General features: G+C 41.0%; 1 protein-coding gene across 3 annotated transcripts in view; it reads left to right on the top strand.

The window, feature by feature from the left end:
- Positions 1-27,988, top strand: part of Oca2 (OCA2 melanosomal transmembrane protein) — a 291,349-nt gene that overhangs the window by 93,772 nt on the left and 169,589 nt on the right. For all 3 annotated transcript variants that reach the window (XM_036194928.1, XM_036194947.1, XM_036194936.1), the window contains 3 exons: positions 404-551; positions 24,063-24,120; positions 25,382-25,490. In XM_036194928.1, coding sequence (XP_036050821.1) covers positions 404-551; positions 24,063-24,120; positions 25,382-25,490 — 315 coding nt within the window. The remainder of the gene's footprint in view (positions 1-403; positions 552-24,062; positions 24,121-25,381; positions 25,491-27,988) is intronic.

Here is a 27,988-nt window from a genome sequence, read left to right on the forward strand (position 1 = left end):
ACTTGATTTTAGCTAAACAGCCGAGAAACTATGGCAAACTGTATTAAAACCACAGCAGCAATGTTCAGATTTTGGCTGAATGCAGGGCCAGTGAGAATGAGCTAGGGTTAAGACATTGCTCAAGCAAAAGCACAACAATAATAAGTTAATAAATGAATTAAAAAAGATATTGTTTGAGAAAGGACTTTCTTCTTCAGGCAGGGTTGAAATGGCTTTTCTTGCTCCCATGATGACCTTCAGAGTTCAGCTCTGTCATCTGGTTCCACCCTCATAGCTCTTGTTGTAAAAAGCCTGTGCTAGGTGGGACATGGCTGCACATTGTTGGTGCATGGTGAGTAGTGGTGGCATTCGCTGGCGTCTGAGGGTGGGAGAGACTCAGTGTCATGCCCTTATTTCTGCACAGAATTGAAGCATGAGATTCATGTCTGGCGTTTGACTGCGCAGCGCATCAATCCAGCCAGCCGTGAGGAGACAGCTGTGCGTGGCCTGTTGCTGGAGAAAGTGCTGGCCCTGGAGCACCTGCTGGCCCAAAGGTTGCATTCTTTCCACAGGTACTGCACGATCCTACTTGGATGTACACCAGGGGCTCCTTACAGGTTGTGCTTAATGGTGGCATTGTGTGAGGAACATATTCCACTGCACTCAAAAGTCATGATACCCAAGTGAGTTAAAAAGATTTTTGATCAAAACTTAATTTTCTGTTGCTATGATTAAACACTGTAGCAACTTACAGAAGGAAGGGTTTATTTGGGCGTACAGTCTGTCCTAGTTTTCTTCCTATTGCTGTAACAAACACCGTGCCTCCAAGCAAGTTGAGGAGGAAAGGGGTAGTTCATTGCACAGCTTATACATCACCGAGAGAAGTCAGGGCAGGTGCCCAAGGCAGAAAGTGAAAGTGAGTCCATGGAGGGATGTTTACTGGTTTGCTCTCTTGTTCACTCAGCTTGTTTTTGTACAACCCAGAACTGCCTTCCAGGGTGATACTCCTCACAATGAGGTGACATTCCCATATCAATCATTAATCAAGAAGATGCCCTGCAGTCTTGCCTACAGGCAATCTGGAGGAGGCATGTTTTCACTGAAGGAGTCATCATCTCAAATGGCTCTCATTTGCGTCAAACTGGAGAACACTGACTAGCATAATTGATCCCCCTTGTCAATTTGACACACAAACACATCGCTGTTAAACCATAACCTTTCCCTGTTTATTTCCAATATCTCATGTTATTATTACAACATAAAACATAGTATAACTTTAAAAAATCCCACAATCTTTATATATGTGTGTGTGTGTATAAATAATTTTTGATATTATATTATCAAAATATAATATTTGTGAACCTAGCCTTTAAGAGCTGAGCCATCTCTCCAGCCCTTGAGATTATAATATAAATACATGTAGGGGCTGGAGAGATGGCTCAAGCAGTTAAGAGCATTGTCTGTTCTTCCAGAGGACATGGGTTCAATTCCCAGCATCCACATGGCAGCTCATTACAGTCTGTGACTCTAGCTCCAGGGGATCTTATACCCTCACATAGACATACATGCATGGAAACCACCAATGCCAAAAAATAAAAATAAATAAACTTTATGAAATAAATACATCATTTCTTCTTTCCCTTTCCACCCTCCAAACCCTCCCATGTACCCTTCCTCACTATCTTTAAAAATTCTTGGCTTATTTTTATTAATTTTAGCCACATGCATATATGTATATACAAACATATTCCTAAGTGTAACCTACTCAATCTGTATAATGTTCATTGCATACGTGTTTTCATAGATGACTATTTGGTATTGGGTAATCAGTTGGTTTGTGCTTCCTTGGAGAAGACTGTTTTTCTATTCTCAGCATTCCTTGGTTGCCTGTAGTTCTTTATGTCTTTCACTTGTCCACGTAGGCATGCCTATTGTGTCCTTGTTCTGCTCATGTTTAGGCAGTCACGTTGGTGAGACTCTTCGGGTGTTTCTTCTGCTTTTACTAGAAGACACAGCCTCATAGCAAAGTCCCTGATCCTCTGGCTCTTACAGTGTTTCCACCCCTTCTTCTGCAATGCCCTCTGGGTACAAGAATTGTTTTGTAGACGTGTCAGCTGGGACTGGGTTCCACAGATTCCTGAATTTTGATGGGTTGTCTTTCTCTGTTATGGTCAGTGTCTGTTGCACAGAGAAATTTCCTTGATGAGGTATGAGCACTACATTTGTCTGTAGATCTAAAGACACAATTTTGAATGTAGTTAGGGATTATGCTAATTTAGTGAAGTGGTGGTTTGCAGGTTCTCCTCCAACATCCATTGACTTCACTAGCTCTTGGTAATTGGTGATATTTCCAGTACCAGCATGATTTCCCTCTTGTAGAGCAGGTTTGAAGTTCAATTAGAGAACTTTTGGTTATTGCCAAGGTCTGTGTGCCACTATGAGGGTTATCACGCCATGCTGGTCATTGCCGTCATTTACAGGCAGCGTCACAGCTGGGTAGAACTGTTGGTTGCCTCCCTCCTTTGGAAGCATTCATGGTGCCTTCTGAAAGCTAGTCCTCAAGGAGCATTCATGTCAGTTCCATCTCAGAGGCCTCTGAGCCCTGATTGTGAACTGCATAGTGTCTTCAGCTCTAGGGACTTATTTTCCTCTTCTTGGGGGAACCAAGCATAAGAGTGATAACATGTAATGTTTTGGGCATTTCTTGGACAACTCTGACCAACAGCTCCAAAAAACGGTTTATCACAGTTGGTGTTGGGTTTTTGTTTAGTGGTCTTTGACTCTTGAGAAAGCATTGTCAGCCAAGATGAGGTAATTTCATTTAAACTATGCATATTTATACAGACTGACATGGATTGTAGTGTTTTTAAAGGTAGATAGTTAATAATATGATTGCTTATGATTTTCCAGACATACTAATTGTATTTTACCCACATTCCCCTTCTTCTGTATTTATCTTTCCCTGCTTCCTTGTTAGAGCTCCCCTTTCCCATTTCTGTGCTTAAATCACTTGCACCCTGGTATTTCCCTCTCTATTGCTCCCCCAATGCCCTACCCAGGCAATGCTTCCATTTTGCATTCCTAGTTTCGACAGTTACTCAAGGATGTATATAGTCAACGTTTGAAGATTTAGAGCTAGGAGCCTCAGGTGAGCGAGAACATGTATTTGTCTTTCTGGATCTCAATTACCTCACTCAAGATGATCTTTTCTAGTTCTTTCCATTTACCTTCAAATTTCATCATTTTATTTTTACAGCTGAATAGAATTCCACAGTGTATATGTACTGTGTTTTGTTATCCATTTGTCAGTTGCAGGATATTTTGGTTGTTTCCATTTCCTAGCTATTATGACTAGAGCATCAATGAGCATGGCTGAGCAAGTACCTGTGGAGTAGGATACTGAGTCCTTTGGGCATATGCCAAGGGTTGGTACAAACGGATCAAACGGTGAATTCATTTTTAGCTTTTTGAGGATTCTCCACACCTATTTCCATAGTGGCTGCCCTGGTTTGCAGTCCCACTGACAGTAAATGAGGGCTCCGTTCTCCCCACATTCCCTCCATCCTTTGTTGTTGTTGGTTTTGTTACTCTTTGCCCTTCTTACTGGAATAAGATGAAATCTCAGAGATGTTTTGATTTTCATTTCCCTAATTGCTAAATACTACAAACACTTCTCTCTCTTTTTAGAAACTTCTCAGCCATATTTCCCTTCTTTTGAACTCTCTTTTTGAATATTCTTTGCTTTTTGAGTTTGTCATATATTCTGGATATTAATCCTCTGTCATATGTGCAGCTGACAAATAGTCTCTCCCATTATGTGAACTTCCTCTTCACTGGGTTGTTTCTTTAGCTGTGCAGAACCTTTTTGTCAATTGTGGTCTCAGTTCTTGGGGGAAATGGAGTCTTGTTCAGGAAGTCCTTTCCTATGCTTATATCATGTAGGATACTACCTATGTTTTCTTCTGGCAGTTCCAGTCTTTCAGGTTTCATGTCTAGGACTCTGATCCATTTTGAGTTAGTTTTTGTACTGGGTGATAGACACAGGTCTAATTTTATTCTGCTGCATTTGGACATCCCATTTTCCCAGCACAAGTTTTTAGGATATTATCTCCAGCATATGTTTTTGGCATATTTGTCAAGTATTAGATGGCTGTAGTTACATGTATTCATGCTTGGCTCTTGTGATTTTGTTCCATTGATTTCATGGCTGATTTGGTTCCAGTACCATATTGTTTTGATTATAATGGCTCAGTAATGTATCTTAAGATCTGTAATGGCAATTCTTCCAGCATTATTCATTTTGTTCAGGATTGTTTGGCTCTCTGGGGGTCTTTTGTGGTTCCATGTGAATTTTAGGATAGCTTTTTATATCTCTGTGATGAATAAGATAGGAATTTTGATTGGAATTGTATTTAACTTATAAATGGCTTTTGTTAAAATGGTCATTTTTACAGTGTTAATTCTATCAGTCCATGAGCCTGAGGTGCCTTTTTCTTACATCTTCTTCTATCGCTTTCTCTTTCAGTGAAGGAGTTCTTCATATCCTTGTTTAGGTTTATTCCTAAATATTTTATTTTGGGGAGGGCTATTGTGAATAGGAGTGTGTTCATGATCTCTTTCTCTGTATGTTTGTTGCTGCTATATTGAAAGCTATTATTAATTTCTACAAATTTATTCCATATTCTGACACATAGATAAATTTGTTTATTATTTCTAGAAGATTTCTGATAGAATTTCTGAACTCTGTAATGTATAGTATAATGTTTTCTGTAAATAGAAATAGTTTGACTTATAATTTTCCTACTTAAATCCCTTTAGTTTCCTTCTCTCATCTTACTGCTTGAGTTAGTACTGGAGTAAGTTGAGAGGGAGTGGGGATAGTGTACACCCCTGACTCACTCCTGAGTTCAGTGGGGTTGCTTCAAGCTTTTCTTAATTTAGGGTGAATTTGGCTATGGGTCTCTCATATATAGATATTATTATGTTGAAGAATGTGCTCTCTAGCCTTACAGTCTCTAGGACTCTTATCATGAAGGTGTTTTGAATTTTTAAGGCCTTTTCTATATTTATTGAATTGATCATGTGATTTTTACATTTAAGTCCACTTATGTGGTTTGTTGCATTTATAGACTTGTGAGTGTTGAATCATCCCTGCATTTCAGGGAGAACGATAACTTGGTCATGCTGTATAATCTTTTTGAAGTATATTTGTATTCTATTTGCAAGTATTTTATTGAGCATTTTAAAGTGCATTCTCATTAGGAATATTTAACTATAGTTTTCTTGTTTGGTTGTTTTTTTTTTTTACCTGGTTTTGTTTTCAGAATGACACTGGCTTAGAAGAAAGGGTTGTGCTCACTGTCTATATTTTTAAAAATAGTTTAAGAAGGATTGGATGTAGATTATTGAAAGTCTAGTAGAATTCTGTGGTAAACCCATCAATCTCCTCATTTGTTATGAACTGTTTAGGTTGTTGACTTCTTGGTTTAATTTGTATGGTTAGTGTGAATCTAGAAATTCACCTATTTCTTTTATGTTTTCCAGCTTAATTAAGTACAGGTTTTAAAATAGTCCCTTATAATATTCTGAACTTCTTTGGTGTCTTTTGCGATGTTTCCTTCCTTATTTCTGATTCTGTTAATTTGGGTCCTCTCCTCCCCTACTTCTTTTATTGACTAGTTGGACCAAGGGTTTATCAATCTTGTTTATCTTCTCAAAGAACTAACTCTTAGATTCATTGATTCTGTCTATCATTTTCTTTGTTATTCATTGATTTCTGCTCTGATTTATTATTATTTGTTTGTTGGCTGGGTTTGTATTTGGTTTGTTCTTGTTTTTCCATTTTTTTTTAAATGTTTTTCGAGACAGGGTTTCTTTGTGTAGTTTTGGTTCCTGTCCTTGAACTCACTCTGTAGACCAGAACTGGCCTCAAACTCACAGGATCTGCCTGGCTCTGCCTTCCAAGTATTGGGGTTAAAGGTGTGTGCCACCACTGCCTGGCTGTTTAGTAGAATGTTTATTCTTTGATAGTTAGGTAAGATATTCTATAGGAAGCTGTTAAGCCCATTGGATGTATGATGTTAATTAATTCTGATGTTTCTGTTTATATTTGTCTCTTGAGGAAAGAGGGGTGTTGAAATCACCTACTATTAATGGGTTGATTTTAGTCTGTGTCTTTAAATCCAGTAAGACATTATTATTATCATTATTAATTTTTAAGATGAAGTTTTAATATTATTTTTATGAAATAATATATGCGTATCAGATTTTGTTGTACATATATTAGGATAGTAAAGTCTTCTTGGTTAACTGTCCCCTTGATTAGAATGATGGATCCCTCATTATCTCTTTTGATTAGTTTTAGTTTGAAGTCTATTTTGTCAGGTATTAGAACAGCCTACCTGCTTGCTTCCTGGTTCCATTAGATTAGGGGATGTTTTTCCATACTTTTAGGTGGTGCCTCTATAAAGCTCAAATGTGTTTCTTTTAGAGAACAGATAGATGGATTTTGTTTCTTTTCTTTTCTTTTTATGATAAATATTTTTTATTGATTCTTTGGGAATTTCACATCATGCACCCCAGTTACATTCATCTCTCAGTCCTTCTATGTCTGCACCCACCCTTGTAACTGTCCCCCCAAAGAAAATCCCAAAAATGAAAGTGGAAATTAAAAAAGAAGTCTAATTTGTGTTATCTGTATACTCACTGGAGCATGGTCGAACTCCCAGTCACCAGCCCCATAAATAGAGCTGAATCATTCCCCTTCAGCACCTGTGCCAGAAGCCATCAATTATGGAGAGCCAACTTCAGCATCACATCACACTTTTAAAGGGTTCTCTTCCATGGTTTATAGCCTATCTAGGCTGTTACATTTGGGGTGGGGGAGACTAGGGGATTAGGGGTTGTCACAGAAACCTTCCATGTCCTTTTTTCTCAACTGTGTGTCTGCAGTTGAGATGGATATCACTGCAAAAGTAGCTTCCTTGCTCTTTATAGTCAGCAGGAACATGGAATCACCAGCTTCCACATGTTTTCTGGCAACAGCACAGACCATGAACATGGTCCCTGGCTGCAATAGGACCACAGACCCAGACAAGGTCCTCCGAGGCATCCTGGACCACGGACACTAACCTGGTCCCAGGCGGCAGTGCAGGCTACCCACATCAACATGGCCCTTGAGGGGCAGCATGGCCCATGGGCACCCCCATGGCTTCAGGCAGCAGCCCAGACCATGGACATCTGCATGGCTTTTGGTGATAACACTGGTCACAGACTTCAGCACAGACCCCGGCTGGAGCAGGACCTCTGCCCTAGACACAGAGCCCTTGGCAGCAGCATGGATCTGTCTATCACCATGGGCTGAGATGGCAGTGTAGGCCACTCACATCTGCTTGGTCCTCACTGCCATCACATCTTCAGTTCCATAGCTCTCCACAGTGCATACACTGCTCCGTCTCTATCTCTCCCTTCTCACCATCACATACTTGTTCGTCATAGTGGCACCCACCTGCCTGCCCTACCTGTCCACCCTGCCTGCCCACTCTGCGAGGTGGAGGGTGGGTCTGAGTGTCTTCTGCCTGGCCTGGGGCAGCTTCCGCCTGTACATACCTCGAGGCAGCTGGGCTCAGTCATCTTATCCATTCTTGATCCATTCAGTCATCTTATAGCTTTTGATTGGATAATTGAGGCCCTTGATATTTAAAATACTGTTATAATAGGTGTATCAATTCTGACCACTGTGTTGTTGATTTTTTGTGGTTAGCTCTGAACATTGCTTCCTATATTTTCATCTAGGATTTTTCTTAATTGAAAATAGATTCTGTTCTCATACATTATATCCTGATTACAGTTTTCCTTCCCTTTGCTCATCCAAGTTCTTCACCACCTCTCCTCCAGATCCATTTCCTTTCTGTCTTTTATTAGAAAAGAACAGGCCTCTTGGAGGAGGGGAGAAAGGGTGGGGGAGAGAAGAGGGGAGAGGGAGAGGAAGTCTGAGGGAGGGAATCTATGATTGGTATGTGACATGAATAAAAAAAAATAAAAAAGAACAGGCCTCTAAGAGATAACAACCAAACATGCTAAAATAAAATATAGTAAACTGAAACAAAAAATATCACATTGAGGTTGGACCAGGCAACCCAACAGGAGGAAAAGAACCCTAAGAGCAGGCACAAGAATCAGAGACCCACTTGTTTATACACTCAGGAGTCCTGCAAAAATACCATGTTGAAAGCTATAATATGCACACAGAGGACCTGAGGCAGACCTAGTTCAACCCTGTGCTTGCTGCTCTAGTCTCTGTTGAGTTCATACGAGTCTTGCTCAGCTGAATCAGAGGGCATTGTCCCCCTGATGTCCTCTGTCCCCTCTGGCTTTTACACTCTTTCCACCTCCTATTCAGGGTTTCCTCTACTCTGAGGGGAGAGATTTGATGAAGACATCCCATTTAGAGCTGTGTGTTCCAAGGACTTTCTCTTTCTATGTAATATCTGGCTGTGGCTCTCTGCATCTGTTCCTGTGTGCTGTAGGAGGAAGCTTCTCTGATGATGACTGAATAAGGCACTAATCTTGGGTCTCTGGGCTGTCCTAGCCTCTGGTTCTTGATCACTCTAGCAGTGTCAGGTATGGGTTCCGTCTCGTGGAATGGGCCTTAAGTCAAGTCAGACATTGGTTGGCTACTCCCAAAAGTTCTGTGCCACCATTGCCTTAGTATATCTTGCAGACAGGACAGATTGTAGGTCAAAGGTTGTGACTTGTTGGTATTTGCATTTCTTTTTTGGTAGACTGCAGAATACCTTTCTACACCAAGGGAATAGAATGTAGGGGTGAAGGTTCCATGAAGGCACCAGCTCAGCTTCTCCATGTTCAATGAGGTGTGTGTGTGTGTGTGTGTGTGTGTGTGTGTGTGTGTGTGTGTGTTGTTCTCAGCAATAGGACCTTGCTGTAAGTCTGTGGAAAGCAACTCATTGTCTTAGCAATAGCCTTGGTTGTTTGAGGATTTTCATGAGACCCCCTTGGCCAACAACTCAATTGAATGCAATCTAGTCCCAGTATTGGAATCCTTGTTTAGTGAAAAGAGATGGGCAGCTGGGATTCCCACCTCTCCCATTATTAGGAGATCTCATTAGGATCACCTTCATATATTTTAAAAAGTTTCCAGTGTACTAGGTTTCCATTCCTTAAATGCCCCTCAATTCCAGCTATTTCTCCCTGAATTCTCTGCCTCAACCCCAGCTCTCCTTCCCTTCCCCATCTTATCCTCTCATTCCTGTTCCCCCTGACCTGTCTCCAGTCCACCCATAGATTCTATTCTGTTTCCCACTTTCAGGGAGTCCATGTGTCCCCCTAGTTCCTTCTTACATATTCAGTCTCTCTGGGTCGATGGATTGTAGGTTTCTTGTCATTTATTTAATGGCTAATGTTTGCATATAAGTGAGTACATACCAGATTTATCTTTCTGGGTCTGGATTTCCTCACCTAGGATGATTTTTTCTGGTTTCATCCATTTGCCTACAAATTTCATGATGTAATTTTTTAAAATAGCTGTGTAATAATAGTCCCTTGTGTAAACATAGCACATTTTCTTTATTTATTCTGTTGAGGACATCTAGGTTGTTTCCAATTTCTGGCTATTTTGAATAGAGCAACAAAGAACATGGTTGAACAAGTGTCCTTGTAGTAGGATGAAACATCTTTTGGGTATATGCCCAAGAATGGTATAGCTGGATCTTGAGATAGATTGATTCCCAACTTTCTGAGGGATCACCACATTGATTTCCATAGTGGCTATACAAGTTTGCACCCCCACCAGCAATGGAGGAGTGTTCCCCTTATTCCATATCTTTGCCAGCATGAGCTGTCACTTGTGTTATTGATCTTAGCCATTCTGACAGGTATTAGATGGATCTCAAAGTAGTTTTGATTTGCAGTTTCCTGATGGCTAAGGGTGTTGAACATTTCCTTAAGTATTTCTCAGCCATTTCAGATTTCCCTTTTGAGAATTCTCTGTTTAGATCTGCTTAGTTAGGGTTTTTGTTGCTGTGAAGAGACACCATGACCACAGCAACTTTTTTTTTAATTAAGAAATTTTATTATTCATTTTACATACCAATCACAGATCCCCCTCTTTCCTCCTTCCACCCCTCCAGTCTTCCCCCACCCATCTACCCCCATTCCCTTCTATAAGAAGGGAGTCAGCAAAGCCTGGTACATTCAGTAGAGGCAGGTCCAAGCCCCTCTCCCTGCCTCAAGGCACAGCAACTCTTATAAAGGGAAACATTTACTGGCTCACAGTTTCAGAGGTTTAGTTCATTATTGTCATGGTAAGAGGCATGGCAGCATGCAGCCAGACATGGTGCTGGAGAAGGAGCTGAGAGTTCTACATCTTGATCTCTAGGCAGCAGAAGTAGACTGTGTGTTACACTGGGCATAGCTTGAGCATATAAGACCTTAAAGCTCACCTCCACACTGACAAACTTCCTCTAACAAGGCCATATCTATTCCTACAGGGCCACATACTAATAGTGCTACTCCCTATTGCCAAGCATCCAAACACACAAGTTTATGGGGGTCATTTCTATTCAAACCACCACATTCCACTCCTTGGTCCCATAGGCTGATAGTCATAAAATAATGCAAAAAATTCATTCAGTCCAATTTCAAAAGTTCCCATAGTCTATAACAGTCTCAAACTTGTTTAAAAGTCCAAAGTTCAAAGTCTCTTTTGAGATTTATGCAATCTCTTAACTGTAATTTCCTGTAAGATCAAAATAAAAAAGCAGATCACATACTCCCAACATATAATGGCACAGGATATACATTACCATTCTGAAATGCAGGGAAGGGAGCATAGTGAGGAAATACTGGACCAAAGCAAGACCAAAAACCAGCAGAAAAAACTCCAAACTCTGCATCTCCATGTTGGATGTCAAGGCATTCTTCTGATCTCCAACTCCTTTCAGCTTTGTTGGCTACAACACACTTCTTTCTCTTGGGCTGGTTCCACTCCCTATTAGCGGCTTTCCTCAGCAGGTATCCCAAGACTTTGGCATCTCTAACATCTTGGATTCTCCAAGGCAATCCAGGCTTCAACATTACAGCTTCACATAATGGCCTCTCTAGGCCTCCATTCAGGGTCACCCCTGACATATGATAGGCCTCAGTGGCTTTCCTTAGTCGCAGGGGCAAATTCCATAGCCCCTTTCTTCTATCCTTAACTCTAAAGCCAGAACCACATGGCCGAAGCTGCTAAGTTCTGCTGATTGCTGGGGCTGGACATGGCCCCCCTCGTTCAATTACATCTTCACCAACCTTTAGTTTTAAATGCTTTCCTTAACTGTCTAAGCTTGGCTATCCTGAAACTGGATTTGTAGAGCAGGCTGGCTTCAAACTCAGAGATCTTCCAGCCTCTGCCTTCTGAGTGCTGAGATTAAAGGTGTGCCCCCCCCCCCCCTAACCCTAAGCTTTTCTTAAAATCCTTTTCACAAGTTGGAAGCTAAGCTAGGTGGGGTCTTCGCCTAGGGTCTCCATCCCCATTATTCCATTTCTTAATCTGCTTATCTCCTTGAATATAGAATTTAGCTCCATTCTACTTCCTGGTGCCCCTTTTTTCAATCTGTACGTTTTGTGTTTTTACTTATTTTGCTTGCTCCATTTCACTGTAAATCTTCACAAGAGTGAACACTAATAACCAACTAGAGAATCAATATTAGGCTGTTTTGAGAGGTTGTCTGCCAAAGGAATTAATCCAAATCCTTTCAGCCTCAGGCAGACTCTTTGAAAAAGGGCTAAAACCAGCCACATCAAAATATCACAAGAGTGATCTCTAGGCAACATACTAAAATTATCCTCTGAAACCTCTTGAGCCAGGCCCCCACAGTTCAAATGACCCTTAGTGCCACTGTTTTCTATGCTCCTACTAGTATGGCCCATTAAGCAGTGCTTAATGAATTCCACTGCTTTCTTAATACAAACTCCCAAAGTCCATATTCCTCCAAACAAAAGCATGGTTAAGCAATACCCTAGTCTCTGGTATCAACTTCTGTCTTAGTTAGGGTACTACTGCTGTGACTAGATATCATGACCATGGCAACTCTTATAATGGGAAACATTTAACTGGGGCTGGTTCACAGTTTTAGAGGTTTAGTTCATTATCATCATCACAGGACATCGTGGCATGCAGGCAGACATGGAGAAGGAGCTGAGAGTTCTACATCTTGATTCACAGGCAAGGAGACTGTGTTCTATGCTGGGCATAACCTGAGCATATAAGACCTCAAAGCCCAACTTCATAGTGACACACATCCTCCAACAAGCCCACACCTCATAATAGTGCCACTCCCTATGGCCAAGCATTCAAACACATGAGTCTATCAAGGCCATTCCTATTCAAACCACCACAAGATCTGTATCCCCTTTTTAAATTGAATTACTTGATTTTTGATATCTGGTTTCTTGAGTTCTTTATATATTTGGGTATCAGTCCTCTATTGGATCTGGAGGTGGTAAAAATCTTTTCTCATTCTATAGGCTGCCACTCTCTGAATGACAATTTTCTTTGACGTACAGAAGCTTCTCAGTTTTAAAAGGTCTCATTTATTAATTGTTGAACTTAGTGCATGAGCTATCAGTATTCTGTTCAGGAAGTCTTCTCCTTTGCCAATGTGTTCAAGGCTATTCCCTACTTTCTCTTCTATCAGGTTCAGTATATCAGGTTTTATGCTGAGGTTTTTGATCCACTTGGAGTTTTGTGCAGGGTGATAATTATAGGTCTATTGAATTTTCTACATGCTAACATCCAGTTTGACTGGCACCATTTGTTGAAGATGTTTTCTTTTTTCCATTGTGTATTGTTGGTTTCTTTATAAAAAAACAGGTGTCCATAGATGTGTGGATTTATGCTTGGGTCTTCAATTAGATTCCACTGATCAATGTGTCTGTTTTGATTCCAATACATGTGGTTTTTATTACTATGGCTCTGTAAAACTTGAACTTGGGAATGGTGAGATCTCCAGGAGTTCTTTTATTGTTTTGGATTATTTTAGATATCCTGGGTTTTCATTTTTTTCCATATTAAATTGAGAATTGTCCTTTCAAGATCTGTGAAGAATTGTGTTGGAATTTTGATGGGGATTGCATTGAATCTGTAGATTGCTTTTGGTAAGGTGGCCACTTTTCCTATGTTAACCCCACTGATCCATAAGCATGGGAGATCTATCCCTCTTCTGATATCATTTCCAATTTATTTATTTAGAGACTTGAAGTTCTTGTCACACAGGTCTTTTATTTGCTTGGTTAGCATTACCCCAAGATATTTTATATTATTTGTGGCTATTGTGAAGGGTGTTGTTTCCTTGATTTCTTTCTCAGTCCTTTTATTATTTGTATATAAGAGGGCTGCTGATTTTTATGAGTTAATCTTGTGTCTAGTCACTTTGCTGAAGGTGTTTATCAGCTGTAGAAGTTCCCTGGTAGAATTTTCGGGGTCACTTATATATACTTTCATATCATCTGCAAATAGCAATACTTTGTCTTCTTCCTTTTCAATTTGTATGTCCTTGATCTCCTTTTGTTGTCTTATTACTCTAGCTAGAACTTCCAGTACTATATTGAATAGATATTGAGATAGGGGACATCCTTACCTTATTCCAATTTTAGTGGGATTGCTTTGAGTTTTTCTCTTTGATGTTGGCTGCTGGGTTGCTATATATTGCCCTTATTATGCTTAGGTATATCTCTTGTATCTCTGATTTATCCAAGACTTTTATCAAGAAGGGATGTTGGATTCTTGTCAAAGGCTTTTTTAGTATCTAATGAGATGATCATGTGTTTTTTTTCTTTCAGTTTATTTATGTGGCAGATTACAATGATAGATTTTCATATGTTGGATCATCCCTGCATCTCTAGGATGAAGCCTATTTGATCATGGTCAATGATCTTGATGTGTTCTTGGCTTCTATCTTCAAGTATTTTATTGAGTATCTTGCATCTATGTTCATGAGGGAAATTGGCCTATAATTTTTCTTTGTTTAATTTTTGTATGATTTGGGTATCAGGGTGACTGTGGCCTCATAAAATGAATTTGGCAATGTTCCTTCTGTTTCTCTTGTGTGGAATAGTTTGAGGAGTATTAGGATTAGTTCTTTTTTAAAGGCCTGGTAGAATTCTGCACTGAAACTACCTGGTCCTGGTTTTGATTGTAGTAGGGAGACTTTTAACGACTGCTTCTATTTTGTTAGGGGTTATCAACCTATTTAAATTGTTTATCTGATCTTAATTTAACTTTGCTAAGTTGTATGTATCAAGAAAGTTGTCCATTTCTTTTAGATTTTCCAGTTTTCTGGAGTACAGGTTTTGAAGTATGACCTAATGATCCTTTGGATTTCCTCATTGTCTGTTGTTATGTCCTCCTTTTCATTTCCAATTTTGTTGATTTAGATATCCTCTCTACATTTTTTTTTAGTTAGTTTGGATAATGGTTTGTCTATTGTTGATTTTCTCAAAGAACTACTCTGTTTCATTGATACTTTGTATTGTTCTCTTTGTTTCTATTTTATTGATTTCAGCCCTCAGTTTGATTATTTCTTGACATCTATTCCTCTTGAATGTGTTTGCTTCTTTTTGTTCTAGAGTTTTCAGATGTGCTATTAAGTTGCTAGTTTGAGATCTCTCCAGTTTTTTTTTAAATTTTGTTTTATATAGGCACTAGTCCTATGAACTTGCCTCTCAGAACCACTTTCATTGCATCCCATAAGTTTTTATATGCTGTGTATTAATTTTCCTTGAATTCTAGGAAGACTTTATTTCTTTTTTTATGTCATGACCCATTTTTCATTCAGTAGAATGTTGTTTAATTTTCATGAGTTTGTAAACTTTCCCTTATTTCTATTGTTGTTGATATCTAGATTTAATCCATGGTGCTCTGATAGGATTCAAGGAGTTATTTCAGTTTTCTTGTATTTATTGAGGCTTGGCTTTGTGTCCAAGTATGTGGTCAGTTTTGGAGGAAGTTCCATGAGGTGCAGAGAAGAAAGTACATTCTTTTGTGTTTGGGTGAAATGTTCTGAAAATATCTGTTAGGTCCATTTGGTTCATGGTGTCTGTTAGCTCCAGCATTTCTCTGTTTAGCTTTTTCTGGATAACCTGTCTGTTGGTGAAATTTGGGTATTGAAGTTCCCCACTATCAGTGTGTGAGGGTTGATATGTGATTTAAGCTATAGTAGTATTTCTTTTACAAACATGGGTGCCCTTGTGTTTGTGGGTATAGATGTTAAGAATTGGACTGTCATATTGGTGGATTTTTTTTCCTTTGATGAGCCTGTCGTGCTTGTCCTTTCTTACCTGTTTTGATTAGTTTTGGCTTGAAGTCATTTTGTTAGATATTGAAATTGTTACACCACCAGCTTGCTGCTGCTTCTTCTTTTTCTTTTGAGACAAGGTTTCTCTGTGTTGTTTTGGTGCCTGTCCTGGATCTCCATCTGTAGACCAGGCTGGCCTTGAACTCACAGAGATCCGCCTGGCTTTGCCTCCCGAGTGCTGGGATTAAAGGCATGTACCACCACCACCGCCCCAGCATCCAGCTTACTTCTTAAGTCCATTTGTTTGGAGCATTGTTTTCCAACCCTTTACCCTGAGGAAATGTTTATCCTTGATGTTGGGGTATGTGTCTTGGATGCAGCAGAAGGTTGGATCCTGTTTTTGCATCCGTTTTGTAAGTCTGTTTCTTTTTATCGGGAATTGAGACAATTGATATTGAGATATATCAATGACCAATGATTTTTGATTGCAGTTTGGTGTTGTTGGTTGTGTGTGAGAGTATATGTGTACGTGTTTGTATATGTGTGTGTGTGTGTGTGTGTGTGTGTGTGTGTGTGTGTTTCTCTTCTTTTAATTTTTCTGGTCTTAAATTACTTATTCTCTGTCTTTAATGGGTGTAGCTAACCTCCTTAGATTCCTTCTACCACCTTCTGTAGGACTGGATTTGTAGATAGATATTGTTTAAATTTGGCTGTATTATGAAATATCTCCATCCATGGTGATTGAAAGTTTTGTTGCATATAGTAGCCTAGGATGGCATCTGTGGTCTCTTAGAGTCTGCAGCACATTTGTCCAGGATTTTCTTTCTGACATTTAGAATCTCCATTGAGAAATCACGTGTAATTCTAATGAGTCAGCCTTTATGTGTTACTTGTTTTTTTTTTTTTCCCCTTGCAGCTTTTAATATTTTTTCTTCATTCTGTAATTTAGTGTTTTGGTTATTATGTGCTGAGGGAACTTTCTTTTCTGGACCAATCTATTTGGTGTTTTGTATCTTTATAGGTATCCTCTTTAGGTTAGAAAATTTTCTTCTATGATTTTGTTGAAAACATTCTTTGGTTTTTTGATCTGGTATTCTCCTGTCTTTATTTCTACTACTTTTTAGGTTTGTTCTTTTCATAGTGTCCCAGATTTCCTCGATGTTTTTTGTCAGCAGTTTTTTAGGTTTAACATTTTCCTTGTCTAATGTATCTACTTCTTCTATGTGTCCTCATTACCTGAGATTCTTTCTTCCATCTTTTGCTTTCTGTTGGTGAAGCTTGCCTCTGTAGTTCCTGTTCAAATTCTTAAAGTTTTCATTTCCAGATTTCCCTCAGTTTGGGTTTTCTTTATTGATTCTATTTCCATTTTTAGGTCATGAACAGTTTTATTCCTTTCCTTCCACTGTTTGTGTATTCCTGGACTTCTTTAAAGCATTTATTAATTTCTTCTTTGAGGACTTCTATTATCTTCATATGTGCGGTTTTAACATCTTTTTCTTGTGCTTCAGCTATGTTGGAATACTCAGGTTCTGCTATAGTGGGAGAGCTGGTCTCTAGTAGAGACACATTGCCTTGCCTGTTAACTGTGTTTTTATGCCAGTGTCTAGGCATCTGGGCTTGGGATGATTATAGGTCTAGGTGCTGATTTCTGGATTTGTCTTTGTTGGATGGGTGTTTTTTTCCTGCTCTCTGTTCCCTCTCTGGATTTTTGGAGCATTTCATGTCTGTGTGTTGCGTGGTAGGAAATTTTCTTTGGACCTGATAGTTAGGACACAGGGGTTTCAGGTAAAGATGTTTCTGGGTAGTGGGAGCTGACAGTTAGGCATGGGGATTTATTAAGGGTCTGAAGGGATTCACAGGAGGGGAAGGAGAGGGTACTCAACAAGAATCTGCTCATTTCCTTTTCTTGGAATGGAGGAAGGCAGTGAAGCGATGTCACACCAAAGTCTGCTATAGCACTGGGGATGATATTGAGGGGTTGGATCTAGATGAACAGAGGAGGGAGGAAGGTCTACAGACAGCCTACCTGCTTCCCTGGCAGGAGCAATCTGTGGGTTAGCAGAGAGTGCCTGCTGGAGCTGGGGGCTGGGATAAGGCAACAAGTAGAGAGAGGGAGGTTGGGAGGGTGTGAGGCTAGTCTTATATCAATTTGACACACAAATAGTGTTATCTCAAAGGAGGGAACCTCAACTGAGATGATGCCTCCATAAGATCTGACTGTAAGGCATTTTCTTAGTTAGTGATTGATGAGGGAGGCCCCGAGCCTTAGTGGGTGGTGCCATATCTGGGCTGGTGGTTTTGGGTCCTATAAGAAAGCAGGCTCTGCAAGCCAGGGGAAGCAAGCCAATAAGCAGCACCCCTCCATGGCCTCTACATCAACTCCTATCTCCAGGTCCCTGCCATGTTTGAGTTCCTGACCCAACTTCCTTCAATAATGAACAACAATATGGAAGTGTAAGCCAAATAAACCCTTTCCTCCCCAATTTGCTTTTTGGTCATGGTGTTTCCTTGCAGCAATAGAAACCCTAAGACAGAGGAGAAGGTCTGTGGGATCCAGAGGAGATGGGAATGAGAGTTGGGGGAGTGGGCAGGGAAGGCTGCCATAGATGTTCTTCTACAGAGCTGGGGATGAGACTGGGGGATTGGATCTTGGGGCACAGAGAGAGAAGAGAAGATCTGCTGGCAGCCTACCCAATTTTCCAGCAGGCATGGCTTGTGGCTTAGCTGGGGGTGCCTGCTGGAATCTGGTGACTGTGTCAAAGCAGTGACTGGGGAAGGGAGGCTAGGAATGGATGCTCTGTGGGATCCACAGGAGATGTGGGCAGCAGAGGGGTAGGGGAGGAAGTCTGTTTCAGAGCTAGTGATGAGACTGGGGGACTGGATTAGGAGGGAGCAGGCAGTGGTAAGGGTCTTCAGTTGGCCTGCCTGTTTCCCTGGCCTGTTCAGCGGGTGTGATCCTGGTGAGTGCCTACTGGTGCAAGAGGCTGTGATGATGGGATGGCTTAGGGGGAAGGAAAGTAGAGGGAGAAGAACTTCATGATTCATTGTGGATGAGGTCATAGAGGAAAGGGAGATAGCAGCATGTTTTCTGCTTCAGAGCTGGGGATGAGACTGGGGTATTGTATCCGGAGGAGCAGAAGGAGAGGTGTGCATCTGCCATTAGCCAACTTGTCCTCTTCATAGGTTTTTTTTTTTTTTTGGTTTGTTGCATATGAATTGTGTTAGGCTCTTTACATAGTGGAAATTTTTTTCTTTTTCCTTCAACTATTGCAGATCATTTTGGTTAGGTACATTACAGGCTGTCTTTCACAGTCATTTACAATTTATAATGCTTTGCTCCAGGCTCTCTGGGTTTCAAATTTTCTATGGAGAAATCAATTTTAATTCTTTTATATGTTATTTGAGTTTTTTTCTTTATGTGTGACTTGTATTTTATTTCTTAATCTTTCAATACACTTATGTTTATGTCCTTAGTGTTTTAACTATGATATGCCATGGGGATTTTCTTTTATGGTCTTGTCTATTTGATTATCTATGTGCTTCTTGCATCTGTATGTGTATGGCTTCCCTTAATTTGGGAAAGTTGTTATATCCCTTGTTTATTTGTTCCAGTTTCAAACGTAAGCCTTAGTACAGAATCTAGAACAGATAAGCAAGGAGTATGTTTTAAATACTATAGGAGTTTAATGTTTTAAAACTATAGGAGAAGAGCATAAAGTAAATGTGGAGTACCATGGGAGAGAAACCCTTTGAATAAGAGGCATAAACAAGGAAGAAGCCCAGGTTAGACCAGATCTGCAACAAGATCACAGAAAAAAACTTGCCCGAAATGAGGAAAGGCATATACATACAGATGCAAGACACACACAGAACATCAAATAGACAAGACCAGAAGAGAAAATCCCTAAGGCATATATATCATAGTTAAAACACTGAGTATACATAACAACAGAAGTGTATTGAAAGCTTAGGAAAGAAAACACAAGTCACACATAAAGAAGCCAATGTGTGAAGCTAAAATGGGTTAGTAGGTTTTTCAGTTCTGGCTTCAATTTGGCTTGCCTTTATTTCCATATTGAATTCCATTTCCAACTCCTTCATTGTCTTTGTTATTTCCATCAGCCTTATATTTGTGTTTTCTTGGGTGTCTGTAGGTGTTTATCCTCCTTACATTCTTTCTCCTTAATTTCACTGAGCTGTCTCTGTGTGACTTCTTTCAACTCCTTGACTTCTTTAAGGAAGTTAAGTTATGATTATTCTTTTAAATTCTATGTCCTTGAGTTCCTCTAGCCCATTGGCATGCATTTCTATAGGACCAGTGAGGTTTGGAGAGAAGATATGAGCTTTGAGTTTTCAGAAGACTCATGCAATTTCGAGTTAACTCTCTCTGCTTCTTGAATTTGTTTTGAGATGTGAGCTCTTGGCTGTTCCCACTGGCATGTCTCAGACCTGCTGCCACTATTCTCCGCCATGATGGACTTTTAACCCTCTGAAACTGCAAGCCCAAATAAATTCTTCCTTTCCTAAGTGTCTTGGCTATGGTGTTCTATCCCAGCAATAGAAAAGGAATGGAGACATAGGACTCTATGTCATGCTCCGAACCAGCCTCATCCCACCAGGTGGAGACATATAGCCACAGGAAGCTTCCATGTTGCCTTCTGGGGACATGGTGATCAATTTCAACAAGCATTCCTTGCTCATGTGTTAAAGACACAAGACCAAATCTTGGCATGGAAAAATTAAAGAATTAGAAGTTTTTCACATTCAGTCAAATCATTACTTAAAAAGGTAAAGATGTGTAGCTCATCTCATGCTGTTTACAAATAAGGAAACTGAAGGTGGAGGAAGGTAGCGGTCTGTCAAGGTGTATATTCTGTGAGGAGCATATTGAAATGAATGCAGTCTAAGCCAAGTGATAGCTCTGCATGTTTTACTTTAACATTTTTGAAGTGTTGTTCTCAGAATTATTTCTCTTTCTGCTGTGATTTCCTTTAGAGCTGTGCTGGATGTGTGGCCAGTCTCCTCAGTGCTCATTGGTGATACTTGCGTGTACACTGAAGTCACCTTCTTCACTATGTAGCATGTTTCCCATGGTTAGTGTAGAAGAAAATGAAGCAGAAAAAGTGAGCTGACTGTATAGATCCAAAGGAAATTTGGGAGCTAAGGAGATTACTCAGTCCATAAAAGTATATGCCATACAAACATGAGGAATTGGATTCCCAGGACTAATGTAAAATGCCAGATGTGGTGGGGTGTGCCTGTAATCCCATCACTCTGAAAGGTAGAGACTGGAGGATCCCTGGGACTCCCTGGCCAGACATCTTATCCTAATGCACAAGTACCAGGTCCCACTGAAAGATCCTACTTTAATAAACAAGGTAGCTCCTGAGGAATGGTACCTCAACTTGACCACTGGCTTCTACATATGTGTGCATATATGTTCATGTGTACCTATGGATACACACACACACACACACACACACACACACATACATGCACAGAGTCACACACAGTCTTAGTCAATGTTCTATTGCTGTGAAGAGACAACATGATCACAGCAACTCCTATTAAGGAAAACATTTAATTGGGGCTGGCTTACAGTTCAGAGATTTATTCCATTATAGTCATGGTGGGAAGTATGGCAGTATGCAGGAAGACATGATGCTGGAAAGTAGCTGAGAGTTCTACATCTAGATCAGCAGGCAGCAGGAAGAGAGAGTGAGCTACTTACTGGGCCTGGTTTGAAATTTTGAAACCTCAAAGTCCACACCACCAGTGACACACTTCCTCCAACAAGGCCACATCTACTCCAACAAGGCCACAAGTACTAATCCTTTCAAATAATGCCACTTCCTATGAACCTATGGAGACCATTTTCATTCAAACCATATACATGCGTACACACACACACACACACACACACACACACACACACACACACACACGGTGGTGACAACTGCTTCTCCTTAGATAAAATCACCCCTGAAGCAAGTTACATTTCCTGCTTCACCTTTTCTCAAATTAGTTTTAAAGATACAATGTTCTCTTTTTGGAAACAAAGAAATTCAGAAACACAGAAAGTACAGTTGGCCCTCTGCAGATTTCACATCTACCAAACAGCTAATTATGATACAAAATACTTGAGACTTTTGTTCCGGCTACTCCAATCACTATGGTGACGAGAGACAGTGCTGAGCTCTTGATCTACTTGGCTGAGGGTGTAAGGTCATCCTGTGAGGGACATAGCCACAAGGACCTGCCCTGGCAACTCTGTCCTCGGAGGGCATAGGGGTTTCTTTGCTGCCTTGGCCACAATGGCCAAGGACTCTGACTTTTGAGGGGTGGGCCTTTCCCTTCCCAAGAGTGACATCGGTAGAGGAGGGACTTCTTGACCCTGGAGGTAGAGGCTGAGGCGATGTGTCTGTTGGATAGTGAGTGAGCCCTAGAAACCCTTTCAGTCTCCACAGAGGAAACAGGACTACAGCTCTGAAGTCAGCCTTTGGAAGCAGAAGCTGAAGATGGTGGGCTTCCAGGGTCTTCCCATCTTCAGCCAGGAGGTGGTCTTGAGAACATTCCTCTAGGGCTGGAGGACTTCCAGCCAACAGAACAGTGTAGTCTGTACTTACAGCCCAGAGCAGGCTTGGCCATTGACCCATATCAGACCATGCCTGGATGTGGGGTGAGCTTGGTGGACCTCAGCCTTCCTGAACTACAGATCACAGTGTGCACATCATGTGAAGCTCATGACAGCCTGCTGGCCTGTTTGGCTCCTTCCATTCAATTGATGCCTTTGTGGACAACATTGCGACTCCCTAGCATGTCCATCCCCTGCCAGGAGGTAGAAATAGCCTCTCTATATACCACTCCCTGTTGGTGCTCACAGGGGCTGTGAGACACTAGTGGACATACACTATCTACAGCAGACACACAAAGGCTCATCATGTCTGTACCATCTTGGGGAGATGTAGCCTGAGTTCCTTGCTGGAAGGAAGCCCAGAAACTGAGTGCCAGCTGCTACAGGTGGCATTTATCTTCCCAGGAAGACCAGTATGAGCCCCCTCTCCAGGGGCAAGAGATGGCAATAGCCTGGCTGGAAACGGCTTCAAACACTGAGCATTTGCTGAGGTTGGAGCCAACACTGGGGTCTTTGCATAACTTATTAGATATATTGTTGTTGTTTGAGACAGGGTCTCATGTAGCCCAGGCTGTCCTCAGAATGACTATGTAGCAGAGGTTGACCTTGAACTCTTGATCTTTCTGCCTTCACTTCCCAAGTACAGGAAATACAGGGATGTACCACTATTCTTGGCTTCATCAAGATACTTATTACTATTATTACTTTCTTTTTGAGACAGGATTTCTAGCCTGAAATGGCCTTGGACTCTCTGTATAGCTAAGAATGGCTTTGAACTCCTGATCATCCTGAACTCTTGGGTGTTGGGATTATAGAGATGCATTTACCATGCCTGGCTTATTAAGTGCTTGGGATAGAACCCAGGGCTTCCTGCTTGCTAAGCAAGTGCCCTACCAACTGAGCCACACCCAGCTCTGTTGTATTATTTGAGACAGGGCCTGGTGTGGCCTGGGCTGGTCTGGAACTCACTGTGTGCCCTGACTGAACAGATGGCAGAGCCTTTCCCCAGCCTCCCACAGCCTCCCAGTGCTGGAATGACAGTTGTGGCAGTCTGAATGAGAATGTCCCACATAGGCCCATAGGTTTGAACACTTGGTTTCCAGTTGGTGGTGCTCTTGGGAAGGTTGTGGAAGCTTTGGGAGGTGGATCCTTGCTTGAGGGAATACACCACTCGGGAGGCCTTTAAGTACCTATCGTCTCTGCCTCGTGCTTGTAGTTCAAGATATGAGTGAGCTCTCAGCATCCTGAGATGCCGGCTGCTTCTCCATCATGATGGACTCTTATCTATCCAGAACCATGAGCCAAAATAAATTCTTTCTTCCATAGGCCACCTTGGTCCCTGTGTTTTATCACAGCAACAGAAAAGTAAACTAACATAACAGCCCACTCACCAGGTTTTATGAGGGGCTCTTACCACACCCCTAGAGTCATCTTTGTCTCATGAGCCTGCATGGTGGTTGGTATTTAGGTTATTTTATTTGCAGGGTTTGACCTTTAAAAACTTGGGTACCTGGGGTTGTCAAGATGACTTAGCAGGTAAAGGTGCTTGGCATTGAGGCTGAGGCAGCCATATAGTGGAAAGAGAGCAGATTCCTCAAGGTGTTCCCTGACCTTACACACATGTTGTGGAGCATGCAGTGTACACCCAAGTGCATTTAAATGTTTTAAAAATCTGAAAAAATACGATTATACTGAATGTGGATAGCTGTTTTTCTTGTTATTATTCTGCAAGCAAGCAGGAAGACAGCTATTCATCTGGCATTTTGTGGAAATAGGTGCTATAACTAACACAGAGTTTACCAAAACTGTGTGGGAGAACATCAGAGCAACACCACAGACACCACACCATTGCCCCTGTCATTCCCACACACTGGCATGTATTCTTTATGATATTTGTTTTTTTACAATTGTTCTTACAACTTCTCCCAACTTTCAGATCATGATTTTTGTTCTTTTTCTTTGGGGATACAGAGTGAATAGCTTTCCTAATTTCCTTGGTCGTCGTCATGGGAATCCAAGCCCTCATACTACTGTGCCAGGATCCACAAAAACATCTAGGCTTCCACAGCTGTCAATGCCACCTTGCTAATCTCATGAAGCAGCAGTGAGCTTTCTGCAACACAGAAATAATGAGAGTCCCTTTTCTCTTACAGACAAATTTCACAGGAAGATAAAAATTGGGAGACCAATATCCAAGAGCTACAGAGAAAGGTATTTTGTCTTCTTTTCTCAAGGGCTTCTGAACCATGGCCTGTAGAAAGGGTGATTTTTTTTTCCCTCTTAGATTTTATTAACATTTTGAGTTGACACAGCTAATTATAGAACACTGTGTGGCATGGTGCCGTATCCAGATGCAGGTGCACACTGGGCTCTGATCACACCAGCCCACATACATCCTTTGTCATTTCTGTGTGTTGGTCCCTTCAAAATTCTCTTTTCTTTCTGCTACCTCAGGTTCAGTTAGTGCTTGAAAAACATTGTTCTTTTTATTCCTATAGCTTTACATGAGATATAATTGATTTCTATGTTAATGAGAGAAAACCATTCTCTAAAATGGCAGAATTATTTTGTCAGGAAATGAAAGCCTTATCTTTTTTTTATATGCCCTGAAGATTCATTCCAAATGTGCCCTGAAAGGCATGGTGGCCACACTTTGAGCCAGCCTCTGCTCGCCAGCTCTCCTGACCCAGAGAGTTTGCAAGTCATGTGTTTTTGTGGTGTAATGTAGGAGATGAAGTGTTCAGGACAGATATGAGTTGTGTGTATCCTGCTATTATGGGTTTGACTTCTGGGCAGAGCTTTGACTCTCCTTTCTGCTCATTTTCCTGCTGCGATGAACTGTCCATGGAGCACAGCACTTCCAAGGGACTCATAAGAAACAGTATCCTCATTGCCTGTGACTCTGAAAGTCATAAACATTCTGCAGGGGCACAGCCCTCTCTGCGCTCTCGAGTGACTGGGTAGGAATACTTGTAGATTGCCTCCCAATGAGAGGCAAGAACTGCATTTCAAGGTCTCTGGATTCCTTTTGCTGGAATAATGGAAGTTAAAGAATGCTTTAAGCATGATAAAGACATGTACAGCTGGTACTGTCATGTATGCCATGCTTGAAAACCACATCTTGTAATGACTCTTAGATGTAGCATCACATGGGCACTGCTTACAGGAAGGACAGTGGAACTCTGGGAAAAGCAGGGCACATAGGCACCTTGGGAAATGCATGTGTCTCAAAGCCCATGTGTCTGAATCTTATTTGCTGTTTCTACAATTTTTTGCTAGTATCTTGCTATGTTACAGTATATGCTCTCCCAGAATAGTCAAAGTTTATTTAGTTTTCACAAAGATTTTGATGTTCTATTTTTTTTTTTAAAGGAAAATACTTATAGTGATTCAAATGATGCAGGACTGTAGACACACTTCAAGAATCCAAAGACTGTACTGAGCAAATGAGTTGTGTTTCTCTCTCTCATAGCACAGGATATCAGACAGGAGTCTGCTTGTCAAGTGCCTGACGGTGCTGGGATTTGTTCTCTCCATGTTCTTTCTCAATTCCTTTGTCCCTGGCATTCATCTTGACCTTGGTGAGTCGAATATTCTGTTGACTTTTGCTGCTAGCTTTTGTGTCTGATGCTGCAATGTGGCTGGGGAGGCTTCCAAGCCTGTTGCCAGATGATGACTGTACCTCAGGCTGCTGCGCTGAGATGAATGTGGGCAGCCCTCAGCAGAAGGAAGGCTTTCTGTGTGACTTTCCTCTTGGTTGGGAAGAAGGGGCAGTATAACTGAGTGACAGTCCATCTGCAGCCCCTTCAGGGGTCAATGTAGGAGGGATGTAGAATTGGTACTGCCATGACTATCATGCTTGACAGTCATATTTTGAAATGGTTCCTAGAAGAGCCTGAAAGTCATATCAGCAGAAGTAATGTTGCCTTCTCCTCAGCATGACATCAAAAGCAAACTTATAGGTGGAGTTTTTCTGTGTCTTGGCAGCTGCTTTCCAAATCACTATCCAGGGGCTTAATATTAATTGTAAATGCTTGGTCAATAGTTCAGGATTATTACCAGCTAGCTCTTACATTTTAAGGTAACCCATATTCCTTATTTACACTCTGCTACGTGGTGGTACCTTTATTAGCATGACACGTTCATCTCCTGCTCCCTTAGTATCTCCTGGTGATTCCTGACCCCATCCTTCTTCCTCCCATCATTCTCAGTTTGGCTCTCCTGCCTAACTCTATCCTGTTCAGCTGTTGACCAGTCAGGTTATTTATTAAACCAATCAAAGTTATACATATTCACATGTGATGATATTTTATTTGTGCTGAAATGTGATATTTTATTTGTATGTTAATAAATAAAGTTTGCCTGGAGATCAGAGGTCATAGCCAGTCATAAACAGAAGTCAGGTGGTGGTAACACACGCCTTTAATCCCAGTACCAACCGTAGAGACCTGGAGGCCTGTATAGACAGGCAGTGATGAGGAAGTGATGTGGCTGGCTTTAAAGCCAATGAGAAGGCAAAACAGGAAGGCAATAAAGGCACAGGTTAGACAGGAAGAGGCTCTGTTGGGAAGCTACGGTGATGTAGTGAGCTAAGGTTGGTTGGCAGCTATTGCTCTGATCTCTACAGCTTATACCTCTGTAATTGGCTCTGTGTTTCTTATTTAATAAGACTGTAGAAATTCATCTACATTCACAGTGTACAGAAGGATGACTGTGAAGGTGCTGGGAATTGGGAGAGCTCTACTGAGCTCAGTGTCCTGTCTGGCTACAAATCGTTTCTCCATGCAGTGAACTTCTTCTCCCACTGTATCCCTTTGGTATTCTCATTGTCAGCACATTCTCTCTAGTGGTTAGCCACTGCCCATCTCCAGTTCTGTGTCAAGGTCTCACCTGTGTCCAGGGGATAAACGGCTCTTTCAGGTTGAAACTCCCAGTGCCCATCCTCTCCACAAACATCCCACACTTGCCGTAGACTCCATGTTATTTCACAATGATCTTTGTAAGTGTCAGTACTTGAAATATAACAACAAACCATCTATTTGTAAAACCTACCTCATATTAAAGTATAGATCAGTGAGAAATAGATGTTTGATGTGGTGTCCAGTTTGGCCGGTGACCTGGGCTTGGCTCTGAGCCCACAGGTGTTCTTTATCTACACCAGAACTGATCTTCCTGGAATCTCCTGAAGTCCTGAGGAAAGGAAAAGGCAGTGTTAACAATGACGTGGATCTCAACTTCTTTTGGTGGGGGTACATCTAGAAATTGTTAAAGTGTGATTGTTTTAATTATACCCAGGCAGGCCATAGTTTTACCACAACAGACTTTTAATCACTAAGAAGATTAAGTCAGCATGGGTAATTAAAGAAATACAGTGAAACAAGTGTACCTGAACAGGAGCCTTCCATTAGAGAATTCTTTTGGGTGCTCATAGATAAGTTAGTTTTATTTGTCCTTGAAAAGAGTATATGAGCATTTGAAAAAGTAACAACACGTGGGAGCTCTTATACACAATTAACACAATTTTTGCTAACATTTGCCACATCTTCTTTTGTTTGTTTGTTTGTTTTTTGAGACAGGGTTTCTCTGTGTAGTCTTGGCCATCCTGGAACTTGCTCTATATGGACCTTGAACTCAGAGATCTGCCTGCCTCTGCCTCCTGAGTGCTGGGATTAAAGGTTTGTGCCACCATGGCACTTAAAGACATATCTTTACACAAACCTTTAAAAAGTTTTGGTTACCATTGGGGAAGACCAGCCCCTCCCCCTTTTTGTATTTTATTTTAAAGGATAAATAATTTTTATTTGTGAAAACATACAATATATCAGTTGATTTAAAAATAATGTAGGTCTATGAACTAGAAATATGTGTATTCCTATTTATATGAGATGACTGAAGAAAACTTTTTCTTTAAAGATGGAAGTTGTTTTCTTTTCTTTCCTTTTGTTTGTTTTATTTTCAATACTTGTGGGCCACAGTCTCTCCTTCCTCTACTCCTCCTGGTCTCCACGTCCCCTCCCCCATCTCCCTCTCTCTCAAGTCTCCCAACTTCAGAAAAGAGCAGGCCTCCCAGAGATATCAG

This window comes from Onychomys torridus, chromosome 1 (assembly GCF_903995425.1).
Source record: "Onychomys torridus chromosome 1, mOncTor1.1, whole genome shotgun sequence".
Taxonomy (NCBI): Eukaryota; Metazoa; Chordata; class Mammalia; order Rodentia; family Cricetidae; genus Onychomys; species Onychomys torridus.